This window comes from Asterias amurensis, chromosome 14 (assembly GCF_032118995.1).
Source record: "Asterias amurensis chromosome 14, ASM3211899v1".
Taxonomy (NCBI): domain Eukaryota; kingdom Metazoa; phylum Echinodermata; class Asteroidea; order Forcipulatida; family Asteriidae; genus Asterias; species Asterias amurensis.
Genome location: NC_092661.1, coordinates 17,748,817 through 17,766,700, shown reverse-complemented (window position 1 = coordinate 17,766,700; position 17,884 = coordinate 17,748,817). Strand labels below are relative to the sequence as shown.

Here is a 17,884-nt window from a genome sequence, read left to right as displayed (position 1 = left end):
CTGACTGCCTGGCGCGGGACATTTATTTATTTCTAAGAAGATGAGGGCAGCAGACGATACGACCTCCACTTCCAGAAAAGATACAAAGTTGTTAAAGTTATGTTGATAAATTGATAGTAAGTTGACAAGAAGAAAGGAAGTAATGTTGCTGTGAAGATAGAGCAGTTAGGTAAGGAAAAGGTGAGGCTGAACCACCGAACTTTAACGACAGGAAACTGCATGAAGAAGTGAAGTCTCACTCTCAAAAAATCAAATCAAATTTCTCAACCTCCAGACGTTCAACTTCAATTTCAAGACACTGGACACTATTGCTTTTTGGTGTTTTGTCAAGAAACAGTCTTCTAAACTTGGTGTATCTCAACATATGCATAAACAAACTACTTCAGAGGGAGCCGGGATAACTTTCCGTATGGTGCCACCACTTTTTCACCATGTTTCCCACAATGTGTATACTATCATCACTGTTGCTGTCAACAGCTCTCCATCCATAAAAATAATACTCGTTACCAAGTAATTTTTTATGCTAACATTTAATTAGTATTTTGTTTTTTGTAACAACAATTTTGAGCATGTTGAAATGAAACAAACGATGCCTTCAATTAGAAGTTCTAATTATGGAAGTGATCATATCCAAAGAACAAAGCAATTATCTTGCCGAAGAAGGACTAGAGTGCCACGACTGAGACTTGTGTTGAAACCGCACTCTACTGATCAGAAACACAAAAGCTCTTACCCAGTGCATGGAGGTAGTCTACCTCCATGCCCAGTGCATACCAAATGCTGAGTTGAAAAAACAATGCTTTTTATTTCCATTCTAGTTAGTTATTGAATGAGGACCAGTGACAGTAGTGTTAAAGGAACATTACAGAATTGGTTTTGCTAGCAAAAACGTTGCTGGCAGTGTAAGCACTTTATGTAATCCACCATATACATAAACTGACAAACCTGTAGAAGTTTGAGATCGATGGACCATCTGGGTCACGAGAGAATAGTGAAAAACCGATTACAAATTTTGCATTGCATCGATGCCAGAACAAAAATGAATAAAACGCTCACTGAACGATAAACTCCAAATGCAAAATTTGACTATTTATTTCCCATCAAATATGAAATTTCAGACAGAAATATTTCAAGGGATGTTTTCTATTTCTATCATCATTAGACCGTGTAAGTTTTATGTAAATCTGTGATCTTCTCAATTTTTGTTCCATACCAATTCTGTAATGTTCCTTTAATGAATAGTTAGTATTCGCTATATTTATTTACAATGTAGGAAAAATTTACAGTTAGTTTTTATTCCGTACCTTTCGTTGCAGACTTGCAGAACAATTATTAGTTATAAATTTTATTTTATTTCAGGAACACAATGAATTTGCAGGTTCAAGAAGTTACTGCGTTTCTCAAGGCCAGACATGTTCCAGTTATTGATGAGTGGACAGTCGAGTGCCTCGACTGGCTCAAGCAAGAATACCAGGTAGTTAACCTTAGATAGTCGCAGTGTTTTTGTTTAAAGACACTGGACACTCTTGGTAATTGTCAAAGACCAGTCTTCTCACTTGGTGTATCTCAACATGCATAAAATAACAAACCTGTGAAAATTTGAACTCAATTGGTTGTCGAAGTTGCGAGATGATAATGGAAGAAAAAACACCCTTGTCACACGAAGTTGTGTGCTTTTAGATGCTTGATTTCGAGACCTCACACTTCTTTTGAACCAGGCGGATTTGGTTGTTGTCAAAGACCGGTATTCTCATCTGGTGTATCCCATTGTATGCATCAAGTAACAAGCCTGTGAAAATTTGGACTCAATTGGTCACCGAAGAGTTGCAGGAGAATAATGAAAAGAAAAAACACCATTGTTGCACAAATTTGTGTGCTTTCAGGCCTGAAGTCTATTAGTAAATGAGTAAAAATTTACCTCCTTCTCAAAAACTACGTTACTTCAGTTTCTCACAATGTGTTTTACTATCAAGGGCTCTCCATTACTCGTTACCAACTAAGTTTATACTCTCCCAATGGTTTTTAGGAATCACCAATAGTGTCCAGTGCCTTTACTTGAACCACACTTTTAACAACTTCTCATTTTTTGCTTGACAGGGTCAGAATATAACTTCAGATGAGATGAAGCAGAACGTTTACGATCAGTGGCTAGATTCAGATCTCAACGAAATTGCAGCTCCGTCTTTACCTCAGAATATATCACAGCAGAAGAAAACACTACTCTCTGGCAATTATGCTCTCCAGGTAAGACTCAAAACCCCTTTTCACATGAGAGAAATTTAGCAAGGGTTCCTTGCTAAATTGTAGCATGGTTGTAATATTTTACAAAATTTACCTTGTGTGAAAGGACAACACTTTTACTACTGTCCAAGTTCTCTTGCAAAATCTTGTAAACAATGCTACATTTTACAACCATGCTAAAATTAAACAAGGTACCCCAGTTAAATTGCTGTCCATAGCCTTTTATTATGCATCTGAAAGCACACAAACTTGTGCATTATTTTCTTGCAACTTTGATGACCATTTGAGCCCAAATTTTCACAGGTTTGTTATTTTACGCATGGACATAATTTTTCCAGATTTTCAGCAATGTCTCAAATATGCTACCATATTTTCGAAATGAAATTGTCACAGGTAAGTTTTATTGTATTTATCTGCAATTATATCGGATTGGTACAAACCGTGGGTTCTAATTAACTAATGTGTACAATCCCTTTAATTTGATTTGTTGTCTTTGTTGTAATTAACTTTGATTGTACTTTGTTTCATGTTTATATTAGGTTGTCGCAGAGACAAGCCTCTGTCAATTTTTTTGTTTCAGGTTTCATAGCATGTAGACGGCAGATACTTTTACTAATTTTTGACATTCCGTTTGTAATTGTTGACAGATTAATTCGTTGCAAGATGTCAGCATGCCTGCCTATGGTCAGCTAGTCAAGCTACAAGGGAAAGAGAATGAAAATGTTCTTGTGTGTGCGACGCAGCAGACCCAGCAAACACAAAACAAGGTAGAACCATAGAAATAGAACCTGGAGGCTAACTGGTTTTTGGCCACTGTTTTTAGAGAATCCTGAACTTAAGTTGGATAAGCTGCATCAAAACCAAAATCACTTTTTGAAAACACTCGTTCATCTTCTGAGATTATCAACTGATTTCCACATTTTGTAATTCTGATAACTCTTTATTGATATATTTGGTTTGTGTGTGTCTACTTGCCAGGTAGATTTTGTTCATTTAAGATCAATCTTGCTAAATATTCTACTTTTGGGGTTTCGGGAGACTTCTCATCAGTTCTGAAAAGAACTGTCCTGCTTTTTAAGTACTACCTTGGCGGAAGGTAGAAAATTGCCTGGGACTACAACTTTTGCAAAGTGGATCGTTAATAATTAGCTTCTAATTGTTTTCAGCGTTTTCTACCTTGCTCTAGTCATCGTCAGGAGACTGATATCCATAATCTACCTGGCAAGGTAGACACACACATGGTGTTACCACAAACCAAACACATATTGATACCTCACCATGCCATGCCTCAAAACTCTTTTTTACTTATTATAGTTTGAGCCCAAGTCAAACCGGATGCTAATGCTTCAACTGACTGATGGTCACCAGTCGTTAGAAGGCATGGAGTACCAGCCAATACCAGGTCTGAGTGTAGACACATCACCTGGCACTAAGGTCAGTCACTGGTAATAAAGAAGTACCAGCTTTTTTTTTATTTTATCCCAAGCTACATTCGTACTGCCTAGCATTTATCATTTCTGTCCAATACTTTATATTATAAACAAGAACCTGGATATTTGTGTCAGTATTACTTTCCATTTGCTCACGCCCTCATAAATTGATCAAATAAGAAAGATTTGTTGAAAACTGCTTGTTTCCAAACGGTGACCAGCGCCACCGAGACAAAGGCACCCTTGATGGACCCTCGCCGGGTATGTCCTCTCTGTCCTGCTTGAGATTGGAACCGGATGGGACGGGATAATGATCTGCTTCTTGGTGGGTAAAGCAGCTCCGTCGGCCCCCATCACTCTGTGCCTCAGAGTACCCACCCCAGTTAAATAATAATAATATTAAAGTCTTATATAGCGCTCGTATCTACCAAACAAGGTACTCAAGGCGCTGAGTATATATACAAACTTTCAGAAAGATAGGTTATTGCAGTGATGAATTCTGAGACCCAATCATGTAGCACCTTATAAGGGTTTACAAGGTGCTATGGCGCATTCAGCTGCCACAGCCAGGAACACCGAGGCGAACCCCTTCTCTTTTCGATAAGTGCACTGGGTTCTTTTACATGCGTTACACAACACATGGGACCAACGGCTTTACGTCCCATCTGAAGGACGAAGCAATTGGTTAAGTGTCTTGCTTAAGGACACAAGTGTCATGGCTGGGGATTCGAACCCACACTCTGCTGATAAAAAAACCCAGGAATTTGAATTCGGTGCTCTTAACCGCTTAAACGTTCCTGTTCCATAAAACTTATTTACCGATAGAGTGAAGACTAACAGCCTTCATTAAATCCATTCCAAAATGTATTTTACGCTGTATATTGGCAGATCATGGTGTGCGGAACCGTGCAGTGTCGGCTTGGTGTACTTCTCCTTACAGCTCAGAGTGTTCAAGTTCTTGGTGGTGATGTAGAGGGACTATTAGAAACAAACTCTAAGCTACAAATTCTGGCCAATGCTCTGTAAGTATACATGTCAACAGGTAACTTTTCATAGTAAAGAAACTAAAAAATAATCATAAAGGTAACTTTTTACTTTATGGTTGAATTCACAGACACAATGTCAGTTGTGTACATGTTTTTGACTATTGCATGCAATGATTGGCATTCAGTTAGCTCTTGTCGAGGGCTCAGCCTGATGAAAACACCACGGTCAACCCGGCGAAGCTAATCAAATGCACCCACTGGCCCATGGTGGGAGACAAAACTCTGGTGCAAATGCTGCTGAGATTCGTAAAAAATTAGAATGATTATCAAGCAAGCCTTGTCAAGAAAATTGCAAGTACAGCATGAAAATATTTCCTACTTGAAATAACTCTAAAATTCGGCCATCTTTACGTCTAATCTATCATTATCAAAACTGTGTGGCACGCGGGAGTTTGATCAAATTCCTTGCATGAACATGGTCAGTGAACCACTTGGCTGGGTGAAAAATTATTTTTCCCTACTTCCATAAGAACTCTATCTTTTGGAGTGCATATCAACACTGAATTTGATCTTGAAGCCCCTCTTTTAAAAGAACCATTTGATTCTACAAAAGCAAAACCTCCCTTAATTTTTCCCTCCGACCAATGTTGTACTTTTTGCCTTGAAAATGTTTGTATTCCATCCCTAAACACAGTGGAGTGGATGGGAGTCAGGTCAGCCAGCAGGAACCAGTTCAAACTGCATCTAACCGCCGAGAACCAGTCATCCAAGAGACTATTGATCTCACAATAAACACCAACAGCAGTAATGACAATGTAAACAGCAATGCTTTTAGAAACACTGGTACCCATCAAGGTAAGGTTATGTCCAACAGCTCTCCTTTATCTCAAAAATCTGTTCACATTTTAATTGATTTGTTAAAACACTTAAATGACACAATGAAATGACGTCAAAGGTTGGCACGTTAACTTGTCCGCAAAGGGCCCTGGTTCGATTCCCAGTTAAGGCCATAATGTTTTGCGTTTGTTCTCTCATGCCACAAGGGTTTTTCACTGGGTCCCCCAGTTTTCCTACCTCTGAAAAAAATCAAACACTTTCAATTTCCAAAGAACGATGTGGCTGACAAGTCAGCATTTTCCTGAAGAAGAGATTCAGAGCATACTGATTGAAAAGTTGACTTCTCAATCACCTCTTTCAGAATTAACACTACTCAAAAGAGGTTTACACATGGTGCTACTGCAAATCTCACCTAGTTTTACTCCCACCAAGTTTCAACTCCTACTTTAGTAACATTCTTAATCCCTTATCAGGACTCGAATTTTACACTTGACCACTGGCCCCCAGACCAGTGAATCCAGTACCGGGCCAGTAAACTCAAGACAGGATAAGTCCGGTGGTCCTGTTTTTTAATTTTTTTATTCAAGATCTTTGCCGTAAAAGAGTGTTCATATGTTGAGTTTGAGTCTCACAAATATTTTCACTCCCGCTGAGTATCACCCATAAAACAGAAGAGATAAATCTTTTTGTATTGTTTTGTTCAGGTGAAACAGTTAATGTGATAAAACCGTGCTCTCATTTCGATTCTAGTCTCTTTTCATTTTGATTCTCGTCTTGTAAATAAAATCCCGGTCCAATTCTGAGCTACAAATCCTGCGGTCTTGTGCAATTTCCTTCCAAGTTTGAGCCCTGCTTATACTTATACTATGGAAATTTTGTGGCCGAGCGGTTAAGAGCACCGAATTCAAAGTCTGGTGTTTCTGATCAGCAGAGTGTGGGTTCGAGTCCCCAGCCGTGACACTTGTGTCCTTATGCAAGACACTTAACCATTGCTTCGTCCTTCGCATGGGACGTTAAGCCGTTGATCCCATGTGTTATGTAACGCATGTAAAAGAACCCAGTGCACTTATTGAAAAGAGAAGGGGTTCGCCCCGGTGTTCCTGGTTCGATCGACAACAAATGGCGCCACAGCACCTTGAAAAACATTACATGGTGCTATAAGAATTAGGTCTCATAATTCAAAACGTAGTCCCACATCTGGCAGGAAATACTGTATGTTACAGCGCCAGGAGCGTCACTGGGTGACGGACATGTGCGCTATATAAGAAGCCACAATTATTATTATTATACAGTTATTTAACGTATTTCATGGAAGTTTGATTTTGTTTGATACAGTGTTACCCAGCAGGACGAATCAGGCAGCGTTTGATGATGAAGTAGGATTCAGTGATGACCTCGGGGATGACCTGGATGCCTTAATGCTGAATGAAATCCAACAGATTGAAGAGATGGACAGGATACAACAAATGGCAAGCAGTGTAAGGCTATACAATGCAATATATCCAAGCCTACATCCGCATGGACTGTTAAAGCCATTAGACCCTTTCGGTACAGAAAAAAAAAAAAGTTCACAGATTTACAAATAACTTACAGGGTTTACAGAAGGTAGTGGTGAAATACTTCTCTTGAAATATTATTCCATGAAATGCTTTACTTTTTGAGAAAACAGTAAAACAATATCAATTCTCGTTAACGAGAATTACGGATTTATTTTAAACACATGTCATGACACGGCGAAACGCGCGGATACAAGGGTGGGTTTTCCCGTTATTTTCTCCCGACTCCGATGACCGATTAAGCCCAAATTTTCACAGGTTTGTTATTTGATATAGAAGTTGTGATACAATAAGTGTGGGCCTCGGACAATACTGTTTACCGAAAGGGTCCAATGGCTTTAAAGGAGTAAACCCTGTGACAACGGCCTCTGGAATACGATAATTATAGCCCACACCTTGAAGTGGCCTTGAAGTGCCCTTCCGGCCTTGTGTGTCTGGCATAAAAAAATATATAAAAAATAAAAATATCAGGCATGGTATTCTTCCTACTGATTTGTTTTATTTTTTTTGGCCCTTTGAAAAAAAGATTGTGATTAAAGGCCCGGTCCCAGTGCAGCGATAACGAGAACGAGAACGATAACGACGCATTTCATTGGTTGAATGAGCGTGTGCGTATTCTGCGTGGAGCAATTCGACCAATAGAATGCGTTCTCTTTGCGTCGTGATCTTTATCGTTTTAGTTATCGCTGCAGTGGGACCGGGCCTTTAGTAGCCTGAAAAGTCTATTAATGCCTACACCTGAAATGTAGACTCGAGTTGGCCCTTTTACTTGAGACAATTTTCCTACAGGAACAAATATCATGCTTGCTATTATGGCCTAGCATTAATTAATCCGGAGGTCATCAGTTCAAATCCCGCTTGAGTAAATTTGTCTTTGCAAAGACAAGTATCTATAATGAGATGCTGTCTACATCAGCACCATTTTGATAAAACTTTTCTCAAGTATTTGAGTTGACGTTCTAAAATACAATCTTGTAATTATTTTTGTGAAGGCTGATGAGGAAACAGAATGGCCAGCTGATGATGACATTGATGAGGTGTGGTTGGAACAAGTAGAGCATAATCACGACATCGAGGGACCTGATCATCAAGGACAGAACATTCCAACTGCGTCCAATTCCTCAATCCGTAATCGTCAAGATGTCAAGAAAGTACAGGAAGAAACCACTTCTACTCACCTCAAGGCGACCACAGCTTCGTACCAAACAACGACAAACAGAAGTTTCCCTTTGGGAAGCAAAGTTCACAACAGTGATGGTTACGTGCAGACTGGTGTCAAACTGCAAGATAAGAAAACTGAAGTTAGAATAGCTAAACCCACTGGTGTGCGTTTAAACAAAGTTGTGGCGTTGGATGAAGATAAAACAAAACCCGGGTTAAACAACTTTTCCGCTGATAGATCGCAGTTCCTTCCAGAAAGGCATAGCAGTCCCGGCTCTGTTTCTTCAAACTCAAACAAACTTGTAAATAACAGAAGCCAGAATTCAAATCTTCAGCCAGACTCTTTTGGGCTTAAGTCCCGAATTAATCCAGACCAAACTTCATGTATGTCAAAGACAGTCTCCCCCAGTTCTACTAACGTAGTTTCAGAGTCAAAACAGTGGAATCAACAGCCAAGACCAGCACTTCAAAAAGACACCAGCAACTCCAGAAGTATTTATAACAAAAACTTACAGACAGTTTCAGGAAAGCCTGTGCCAGCGACGGGGATCGCTGCACGTATAACCAAAGAGCCCTCGGGCAAAGACACATCTGATCCGTCCATTTTATCTACTGCATCATCTGTTGATACTCCAAATACTACCTCCTGCATACAATCCAGTGGGGCTGATGCATTTGAAGCCAGTGGATCTAACGTTTTTGAGGATGCAAGTTCTGCCAAACGAAGAAGATTATGTTCAAGTGAAGGTCAGTTTTACAATGTTGGAAACTTGGGTTTTATTTGTGAGTTGATAAAAATGTATTGCTTTGAAGGCACGAGTGGCAATTACTCAAAATCATTAATAGCATAAAAACTTATCTGGTCGCGAGAAATGGAGAGCTGTTGATAGTATAAAACATTGTGTCGTACAAAAACGCAGTGCGGTAATCTTCAGTAGTGAAGCAGCACTACAAAGAAAGAAGAAGGAAGAAAAAATACCCTAACCCTTTTAAAATTAAAACACCATATATATATTAAACCTTTAGAGTTTGTGCTTTGTATAATAATCAAGGTATTGCCATCAAGGAAAGCTCTCCTACAGTCACTTTGTCATCCGTCATGTCAAGGATTCAAGCTCAAGAAATCTTCACATTCAATATTAAGGTAACGTAACAGCAGGCCACACTTTATTGTACTCCTATAAAATACCTATTGCTGATATATACCATGTATGGTAGGCCTTCAATTGAATACGCCTGCCCAGTTTGTTTTTCCAGTCTTAGCAAAACACAATTGGATTGTCTGGAGAAATTACAGAGAAAGGCCCTCAGCATTATTATAACAAAGGGCTTTTGTAGTGAAAAGTCTTTCAGTGAAGTTTACGCCCAGGTTGGTTTGTCATGCACCCGTCTCTGTCAGACTCCAACAACTGTTTTCTAAGTTTGGTAAATCACTGTTAAGTTCTAACAACTGCAGACACTTGCTCCCACCCAACAGAAATAATAATCTCAGAAACGCTAACAAACTTTGCTCAATCAAGTGTAGAACCAACAGGTAAAAAACAGCCTGATTCCCTCTCTTACCACACTTCTCAACAGGTGGAATTTCTACCTCTTATTTTTCAATGGAGCTGGAATCAAAGTATTTTTATCATTTGAACATAATCTTTTTAACAATTTTCCTGTAAACACTTCCCTTTTTAATATTTATATTTTGTAAATTCTTGTTGTATATCTTTTAAACTCAATTCAGCCCTTGGGCTGCAATGTTTGAATTTTTGAATTAACCAATAATAATAATAAGCTGGTATGCACAGCAAATGGCTGCTCATGCGCACAAGATAATCTTGTAAAGCCAGAGGACCTTTGTGTTCCAAATAAATCCAAATCCATACTTGTAACCCAAGAAGAGAACCCATTATACTTGTCACAAAAGATGTGCCATTTTGATGAGCGAATGTTTTCTTTGCAATGATCTCAAAAGAGTTGCTTGCTGAAATGGTTTCCAGTGCCCATTTTGCACCTTCGATGCTTATCGCTAAGAGAAGGTGTTCATCCCTGTGTTTCTGGAATGGTTGGCTGCATTCACATTGTGCCAAGCACCTTAATATGGGTGCGTTCGATTAGCTTTCCCGGGTCAACCCCCCGCGGTGCTCACTCGGGTGAGCCCCTGACAAGAGCTAATCGAACGATCACACTCGCCCTCTCGTGGTGGTGTCATGCACCCAAGTGACCCGTTCCACAAGCAGGACACTGGGGGCTGACGCGGGTGAGCCCCTGAAATGACGTCAAACCTATTTGAACGCACCGGGGGCAGACCGGGGTCGACCCGGGGAAGCTAATCGAACGCACCTATAAATCGATACAAGGTGTAACATATTAAGAGTTTGGGTTTGGTACTTTTTGTTTTATTTTATTAAAAAGTCACATCTTCTCAAGATGATCCCCTGACTGCTGCTTCCCAGGTTGTATCGTAAACTTAGTTGTGATCACTGGCTACAAGGCAGCTAGCGGTCATATTAGTAACCTGTTCGTGTTTGTTGTGTGTCATTTAGCCTTCGAGAAAGACTCTGCTAGGGTCGAACTGTCAGGCCATTAACTGTTTTTTGCATTTATACTACCGGTCCTTCTGGTTGGTAAGTTGTTTGCAACAGCTAATTCTATTTTCTCTACTATTACTAATCTTTATCATTCAACCTGTTCCCTACGTGCAGGGCTTTGTTGTCACGCTTCTTTCCCCTTTGTCCCGTAAAGATGGCTACTGGAGCATTTTGGCAAAGATCAGTGACAAAACGGCATCAGTGGATGTAGAGTTATCAAATCAGGTCTGATTACTACTAATAATAATAATAATAAGCATTTATATAGCGCCATCTATCTAGACAACTAATCCGAGGCGCTGGAGAGGAAAAGAAACCGAAACAAAGAAGTTTATACAAAGAAAAGGATCAAAAGAGTGCCTAATTAAAGTGACTTAGGAAACAAATAAGTTTTCAGTTGCAATTTAAATGTGTCTAAGGAAGAAGCTGTGCGAATGCCTATTGGTAGAGTATTCCAGAGGGTTGGTGCTGCATATGAAAAAGCCCTATTACCATAAGAGGTGTGTGTCCTTGGTGTCACAAGAAGACACTAATTGAAAAACACTGGGACACGAAACAAATACATGCTGTTTTTTTTGGGGGGGGGGGGCCTTTGAGAAAGACTCTGCTGGGGTCGAAACGTCAAGCGGTTGGTCGTTGGTTCAAATCCAGCTTGTGTCAACTTATTTTTGTACAACCCCAAATCACAATCATTTGAGATTTCTAATGCACGATTTCCACAAAAAAAGGTCAATCATTAAAAACAGTAGATAAAAAATAATGAAAAAGTACGTTCTACAATCTGCAGTGCATCACCATTTCATTTAGACCACAGCTCTTTTAGCAAACAGTTAGTTATTTTGATGTTTCCTCCTTAATTTCAGGTACTCACACTGCTAATAGGATTCTCCGTTCCCGAAATGACAGTAAGTTTAAAATAAAACAAAAGTCAAAAATATCGGTGGCCTCTTTTATGAACTGTTCAACAGCAAACTCAGGTTTATAGGATTTGAGGCATTGCATGGTGAGGTATCAATATATATTTGGTTTGCGGTAACACCATGTGTGTATCTACTTGCCAGGTAGAGTTTGTTCTTTAGAGAACCGTCTTTTGACTGCTATAGGTTTAACTTAAATTGTTGCAGTACCCGCTGCATAGGATTTGACCTGTCTCTGGCCACCGGACTAGCTTGGGTGGTCTAGTAGTATGACGGTAAGACTTCTGCTCTTGATAGCAATGCAAAGGTCATGGGTTTGAATCCCACCCCCAGTGATTTGCCTGTGGATTTTTTTCACAGAACTCTGTCAAGTACTGAGTATACAGTGCTTTTACACATCGGTGTCGGGGTAAAAACAAAATATAAATGTTTAACCACGGACTCACAATTTTACTTTAATTTCTTGTGCAGCAAATGAAGAAATCTCTTAAATCTTTGGAGGCAACTGAAGCAAAAGATCTTGAAAAAAAACTACGCCAGGTAAAGCCATAATTGTGTAAAATTTAACTGTGTAAAAATTCATTTTAAGAATAGTACAATGTGCAAAGATGGATGAACATAGATGTAGGTTTGCGTTGACGCCATGAATAAACCTTTCTATTGCTGATAAACGAACCACGCTGGTTGGCAGGAACAACGAATGTTAACTAAGCATTAAAATGTGTTAACAGATGTTGTGACCAAATTCAACATATCTGCCAAATCCAATTAAAAAAAAATCTTATGACTGGTTGCTTTGATTGCAACAAACTTAATTTTGAATATTTGTGTAATTTGTTAGAACTTGTGGGTATTTGTTTGTTATGTAGGTATACTTTATTTCTCAACGATTGAAAGGTACTTATCAGTTTCAAAGTCAACATTTGAACAGAGTTGTTTGCATTCAAGATATTATACAGCTTGGCTTGGTTGGTAACGGATTCTACTTTGTATCATTTAAGAGAGGTTTGCTGTAACACCACCTGAAAATCTCTTTTGAGACGTGATGGTTCTGAAAAGAAATGTGGTTAACTCATTAATAGTAGTAATAATAATAATGACGTCTTCTACAGCGCCGGTATCCACAAAAAAGTGCTCATGGCGCTTGCTCCAGTAAAAACATTCCCCCTGGTTGTTCCCCAGCAGTGCAAAGATCAAGAAAATTAAAAATTCCAATGTCTAGAGAATGTTACTGAAATGTTTTTGAAAAAAGATGGGTCTTCAGGGTTGATTTTAGAGTCTCTTTTCAGAACCGACACTACTTCAAAAAGATTTCCACATGGTGCTACTGCAAACCTTTCATAGTTGTACTTCCACCATGCAAAGTTTCAAATCTTACTCAAGTATCATTTGGATCAACTTAGCAATTTTGTTTGGATCATGAAAACTAATTAGTCTTTATTTACCTTTTAACTTTCTTTTTCAAGTCTATGTGTTGTTTTTCTTCTTACTTATTCGGATTCTTTAGGGTTTGGCACAGTGCCAGAAATCATTAATTGATATGCACTGTCTCATGACCATCAAAGTGCGATTGGATGAAGAGCGCCCTCTGGTGACGATGGTAGGAACAACAAGTCCAGAGGACATAGCAACCAAGTTCAGAGAAGTTCCGAAGCAGTGATCGACTAGAACTACACTGGCAGGAAAATCACACAGTAGATGTCCTTTAAAGATGCTATGTCAGATTTTTGGCCCCAAACATTAAAAAATAGATTTTTTTTGTGTGAATGGTATTTCAGAGAGTATCACCCGCTCTAACGAAAAAAAGTTTAGTTTTTACTTTTAATGGTCAGAAACCATGACAAAAATTTAAAACGTTTCTTATAAAACACATAAGAATTGGTCACATGATATATATTGTCGGGATCCCGACAAAAACTAATTTTGAGCACTTTATTTCACTGCTACTAATAATTGGCGGACTTTTTCGAGCAATGGCTCAAATGAAAGCTTATAACTTTCTCAACCCCAATCAAAATACCTATTGAATTTTAAATCAATTTTTTTGGGTCAAATCGGCCAAAAATCTGACATAGCATCTTTAACAGTCACTCGGTACTCCAGTGACAATTATGTGATTTGATGAAATAGTAATCAGTAATTGTTCACCTGAAAGCAGGCCTGGAGTTTCATTTTTGAGAGGGCATGGCCATTTTCATTTTGAAAAAGGTAATTCCATTGGAAAGTCTTAAAAGTCTATTGGAACATTTTGAAGGGGCACCAAGGCCAAGACTAGGGCAACGGAGGGAAATGCCAGGCTTGTAAAAGAAGATTGCCCTTTACAAACTATCGTGTAAGGTAGTTTGTCTTACTTTTGATCCTTTTGGAGAAAGCATAACAGAAATCTGTTGACTTTGAAATGGATAGCCCTTTTTTCACCAAAGATTTTAAGAATACTTCAGTTTATAAAGTCACCATCAGATGTTTTAGAGACAGTGGACACTATTTGTAATTACTCAAATTATTTATTAGCATAAAACCTTACTTGGTAACAAGTAATGGGGAGAGGTTGGTTAGTATGAACATTGTGAGAAACGGCTCCCTCTGAAGTGGAGTAGTTTTCGAGAAAGAAGTAATTTTCCACGAATTTGATTTTGAGACCTCGGATTTAGAATTTGAGGTCTCGAAATCAAGCATCTGAACGCACACAACTTCGTGTGACAAGGGTGTTTCTTTCATTATTATCTCGCAACTTTGACGACCGATTGAGCTCAAATTTTCACAGGTTTGTCATTTTATGCATATGTTGAGATACAAGTGAGAAGACTGGTCTTTGACAATTACCAATAGTGTCAAGTGTCTTGAAATGTTGGTAAAAAAAGAAAAATTCCTGCCAGGAAAATGATGTAAGATACAATTCCTATAATATAATTATGACCGTGGCTGGAGATGGTATTAAAAGTGCAGTCCACTGAGATGAGTTGAAAGGAAGAACCAATATACAAGTGCAGTCCAAGTTGTACCGGTATCTGTAATCGACAGGGCCTTCTAAGTTAAAGGCAGTGGACACTAACGGTAATTACTCAAAATAATTATTGGCATAAAATATTTCTTGGTAACTAGTACTGGGGAGCTGTTGATAGTATAAAACATTGTGAGAAACAGCTCCCTCTAAAGTAACGTAGTTTTTGAGAAAGAAGTAATTTTCCACAAATTTGATTTCGAGACCTCGGATTTAGAACTTGAGGTCTCGAAATCAAGTTTTACAGGTTTGTTGTTTGTATGCATATGTTGAGATACACCAAGTGAGAAGACTGGTCTTTGACAATTACCAATAGTGTTCAGTGTATTTAACAAAAATAAAACAAGTACAAGCTATGTCTTGAGGGATTTTAACCTAGTTCACAGAGATGAAAACCAAAGATTGAACCCTTACACCAACTGGATCGCAATATGTGTGAAACCGGCCTGCGCCAGTACTTCCGGTCTGTGTACGCTTTGCACCAGTACTTCTGGCCTGCTCATTATTTCATGAAATGGTACGTGGTATACTTTTGTAATGACCCTAAACCAAAATTATGTATGGTTTATCTTATATTTTACATTTTTATAAAGATTACTGGTAGTAAATGATCCCCTTAGATTATGATTCAATAAAAGTATGTGGGAAAATTAGTGGTTGTTGTATTTATTGATTTAACAAGTATTATTTACCTGTATTTTTTAAAAAAAATTTTGGAGGGAGAGCTGTAAAAAGGGCGCAACCTTATTAAGTGCCGCTCCAAAAGCCAGCCCAATTCTCTTGAAAACAAAGCAAGTATTAAAGAGACACGTTGTCTGGGATCGGGCGAGTTGGTCTATGAAAAGCATTTTGAAACGGTTTGTTATGAAATTGCACGTATATGGTTAGAAGTATAATATAAATGTAGAAAATATGCCTCGATATTGCATTTTTTTTTTTACTTTGCCAACTAACACGGTCAGCCATTTCGTGGAGTCAAAAATTTGATTCCACATTAACCTCTGAGACCCGGTAACTTAACAAAAAAAAACTTTCATGCTTAACAAAAGTTCTGTTTTAAAATACCTATGATCCTCGAAACAGGTCTCAGAGGTTAGTACATTAACATACTAACCTCTGAGACCTGGTAATTTAAAACAACTTTCGTGCCTAATACAAGTTCTGTTTTAAAATTCCTATATCCACCCCATGTCAAGAAACATGTATCGGAGGTTGGTACATGAATATACTAATCTCCGAGACCTGGTAATTACAAGAAATCATTACTAACACAAGTTCTGTTTTAAAATTCCTATATCTGTATTTGTCGAATACTGCAACAAACTCCTTCCGGGATGTAAGTTGCAGGTGTGGTGTACTGTGGCGAGTGGGCAAAAATTAGTGGTGAGCTCCCCTTATGAAAGTGGTCATTTGGGTTTTATCTAGCCTAGTCTTGAATGAGTCTATTGGAGGAGCTTCTTTTATACTGGTAGTCGTTTCCATTCAACGAGGGTTCTTGGAACAAAGGAACATTGGTAGCAGTCCTTATTGGTTGAAGGGTGGGTGAACGAAATTTATGAAGATTTCCTGCATTTTGTGTGGATCGATATATTCTACTTTTAAAACGTCGTTCTTAAAAACATATTTCTAACCATAACTATGCATTTTGTAAAAAACGGTTGCAAACGTTTTTCATTGTCGAGTAGCCGCTAGCCTATTGTTTAGTTCAGTACCATATTGTGCTGTCACTGGGATGATGACCAGCCAGTCTTCTTTGATAGGGGCCTATCTGTGTGACTTTACAGAACTTGTGAAATGTTATATCGGATGTCTATACTAAGTACAGTCGTTTGACCAGTTCGGGATCACTTTTTGAATTCACATTGTTTTTTGTTGCAATCTCTTTGATATCTTAAACAAAAAAGTTTATCAGTTTACCTAAACATGTCATAAAACTCACCAAGTATTCACTGACGAAAAAATATTAGTTCTTTTGAAGAGGCTTTGAGAAAAGTATCGTCACCTGTTTGACCAGTTCAGGATCAGTTGAATCTATTCTGAATCAGTAGAGTGCCCTTTATTGCAAACCCATACTCCCATTCATAAAACTGTCTCTCAAGGACACGAAACTTCAGAGGTGTGTTGGCATGGACTTGGACTTCCTTTCTTTAGTGAATGTCATGCAAGTGTCTTCAATAGCAGCGCAAAAACCCAGCCACAAAACCCCAAAACAACAGCAAAGGCAAATGAAAAAGTGAAGCGAACCTAAAAAGCAATATTGACCCCTCCAAGTTTAATTTTCTCACAAAATAAAAAATCTACAAGAATTTGTTGAAGTAATGTTTCTCAAAATCAACTAAATAAACTTTCTACTGCAGTAGTATGATTTTACCATACTTACTGACTTCGTAAGTTAGTGCGGCACAATTTGACGCAATGAGATGTTGAGTGATCCCGAACTGGTCAAGGGTAAGCTGCCCGCCCAAAGAAGATTTTGGGATCTTCGTCACCTCAAAAAAACAAGGTGACTGCACAGTATTTACAGGAATGTCTTTTTACACATTCTTATCACTTTACATAAATATTTTTTGCCCCGGCACTCCAATTCTACAGGTAAGAAGTTTTAACAGTGTTTTTCAACCAACATTTTTAAACAAAAAAATGATAAATTTCGCAGACAACCTTCAGGAAAACAGCCATAATTTATTTGCTGATGATATTTGGCACCTTATTTTTGGGTTTGTTGGTTTAATGGGTGTTAATCTTCACATTTATCAACAGAAATTGGTAATAATGAGAAGTGATATAATTATTTGGTTATTGCAAAGTTGAAGTGATCCCGAACTGGTCAATGATCCCGAACTGGTCAAATGACTGTATGCTATTTCTCCCATGTTTCTACACTTTTTAAAGGCAGTGGACACATAGCCCTCACAGTTGATGTATTTCAACATATGCATAAAATAACAAACCTGTGAAAATTAATTGAGCTCAATCGGTCATCGAACTTGCGAGATAATAATGAAAGAAAAAAAACACCCTAGTCACACGAAGTTGTGTGCGTTTAGATGGTTGATTTCGAGACCTCAAGTTCTAAATCCGAGGTCTCGAAATCAAATTCGTGGAAAATTACTTCTTTCTCAAAAACTATGGCACTTCAGAGGGAGCCGTTTATCACAATGTTTTATACCATCAAC

General features: G+C 38.4%; 1 protein-coding gene across 3 annotated transcripts; it reads left to right on the top strand.

Moving 5' to 3' along the window:
- Positions 1 to 11: 11 nt before the first annotated feature.
- Positions 12 to 15,320, top strand: LOC139947004 (recQ-mediated genome instability protein 1-like). 3 transcript variants are annotated; one of them, XM_071944816.1, is made up of 14 exons: positions 12 to 116; positions 1,360 to 1,474; positions 2,098 to 2,244; positions 2,889 to 3,008; positions 3,556 to 3,675; positions 4,560 to 4,693; positions 5,352 to 5,512; positions 6,830 to 6,972; positions 8,043 to 8,958; positions 9,264 to 9,355; positions 10,905 to 11,015; positions 11,654 to 11,695; positions 12,179 to 12,247; positions 13,215 to 15,320. In XM_071944816.1, exons 2-14 carry the CDS (start codon positions 1,367 to 1,369, stop codon positions 13,365 to 13,367), a joined length of 2,316 nt encoding a protein of 771 aa, XP_071800917.1. In that variant the 5' UTR covers positions 12 to 116; positions 1,360 to 1,366; the 3' UTR covers positions 13,368 to 15,320. The 3 variants fall into 3 exon arrangements, with proteins under 3 accessions (XP_071800917.1, XP_071800914.1, XP_071800915.1); XM_071944813.1 differs by having other exon boundaries at positions 56 to 169; XM_071944814.1 differs by having other exon boundaries at positions 56 to 180.
- The last annotated feature ends 2,564 nt before the right edge of the window (positions 15,321 to 17,884 follow it).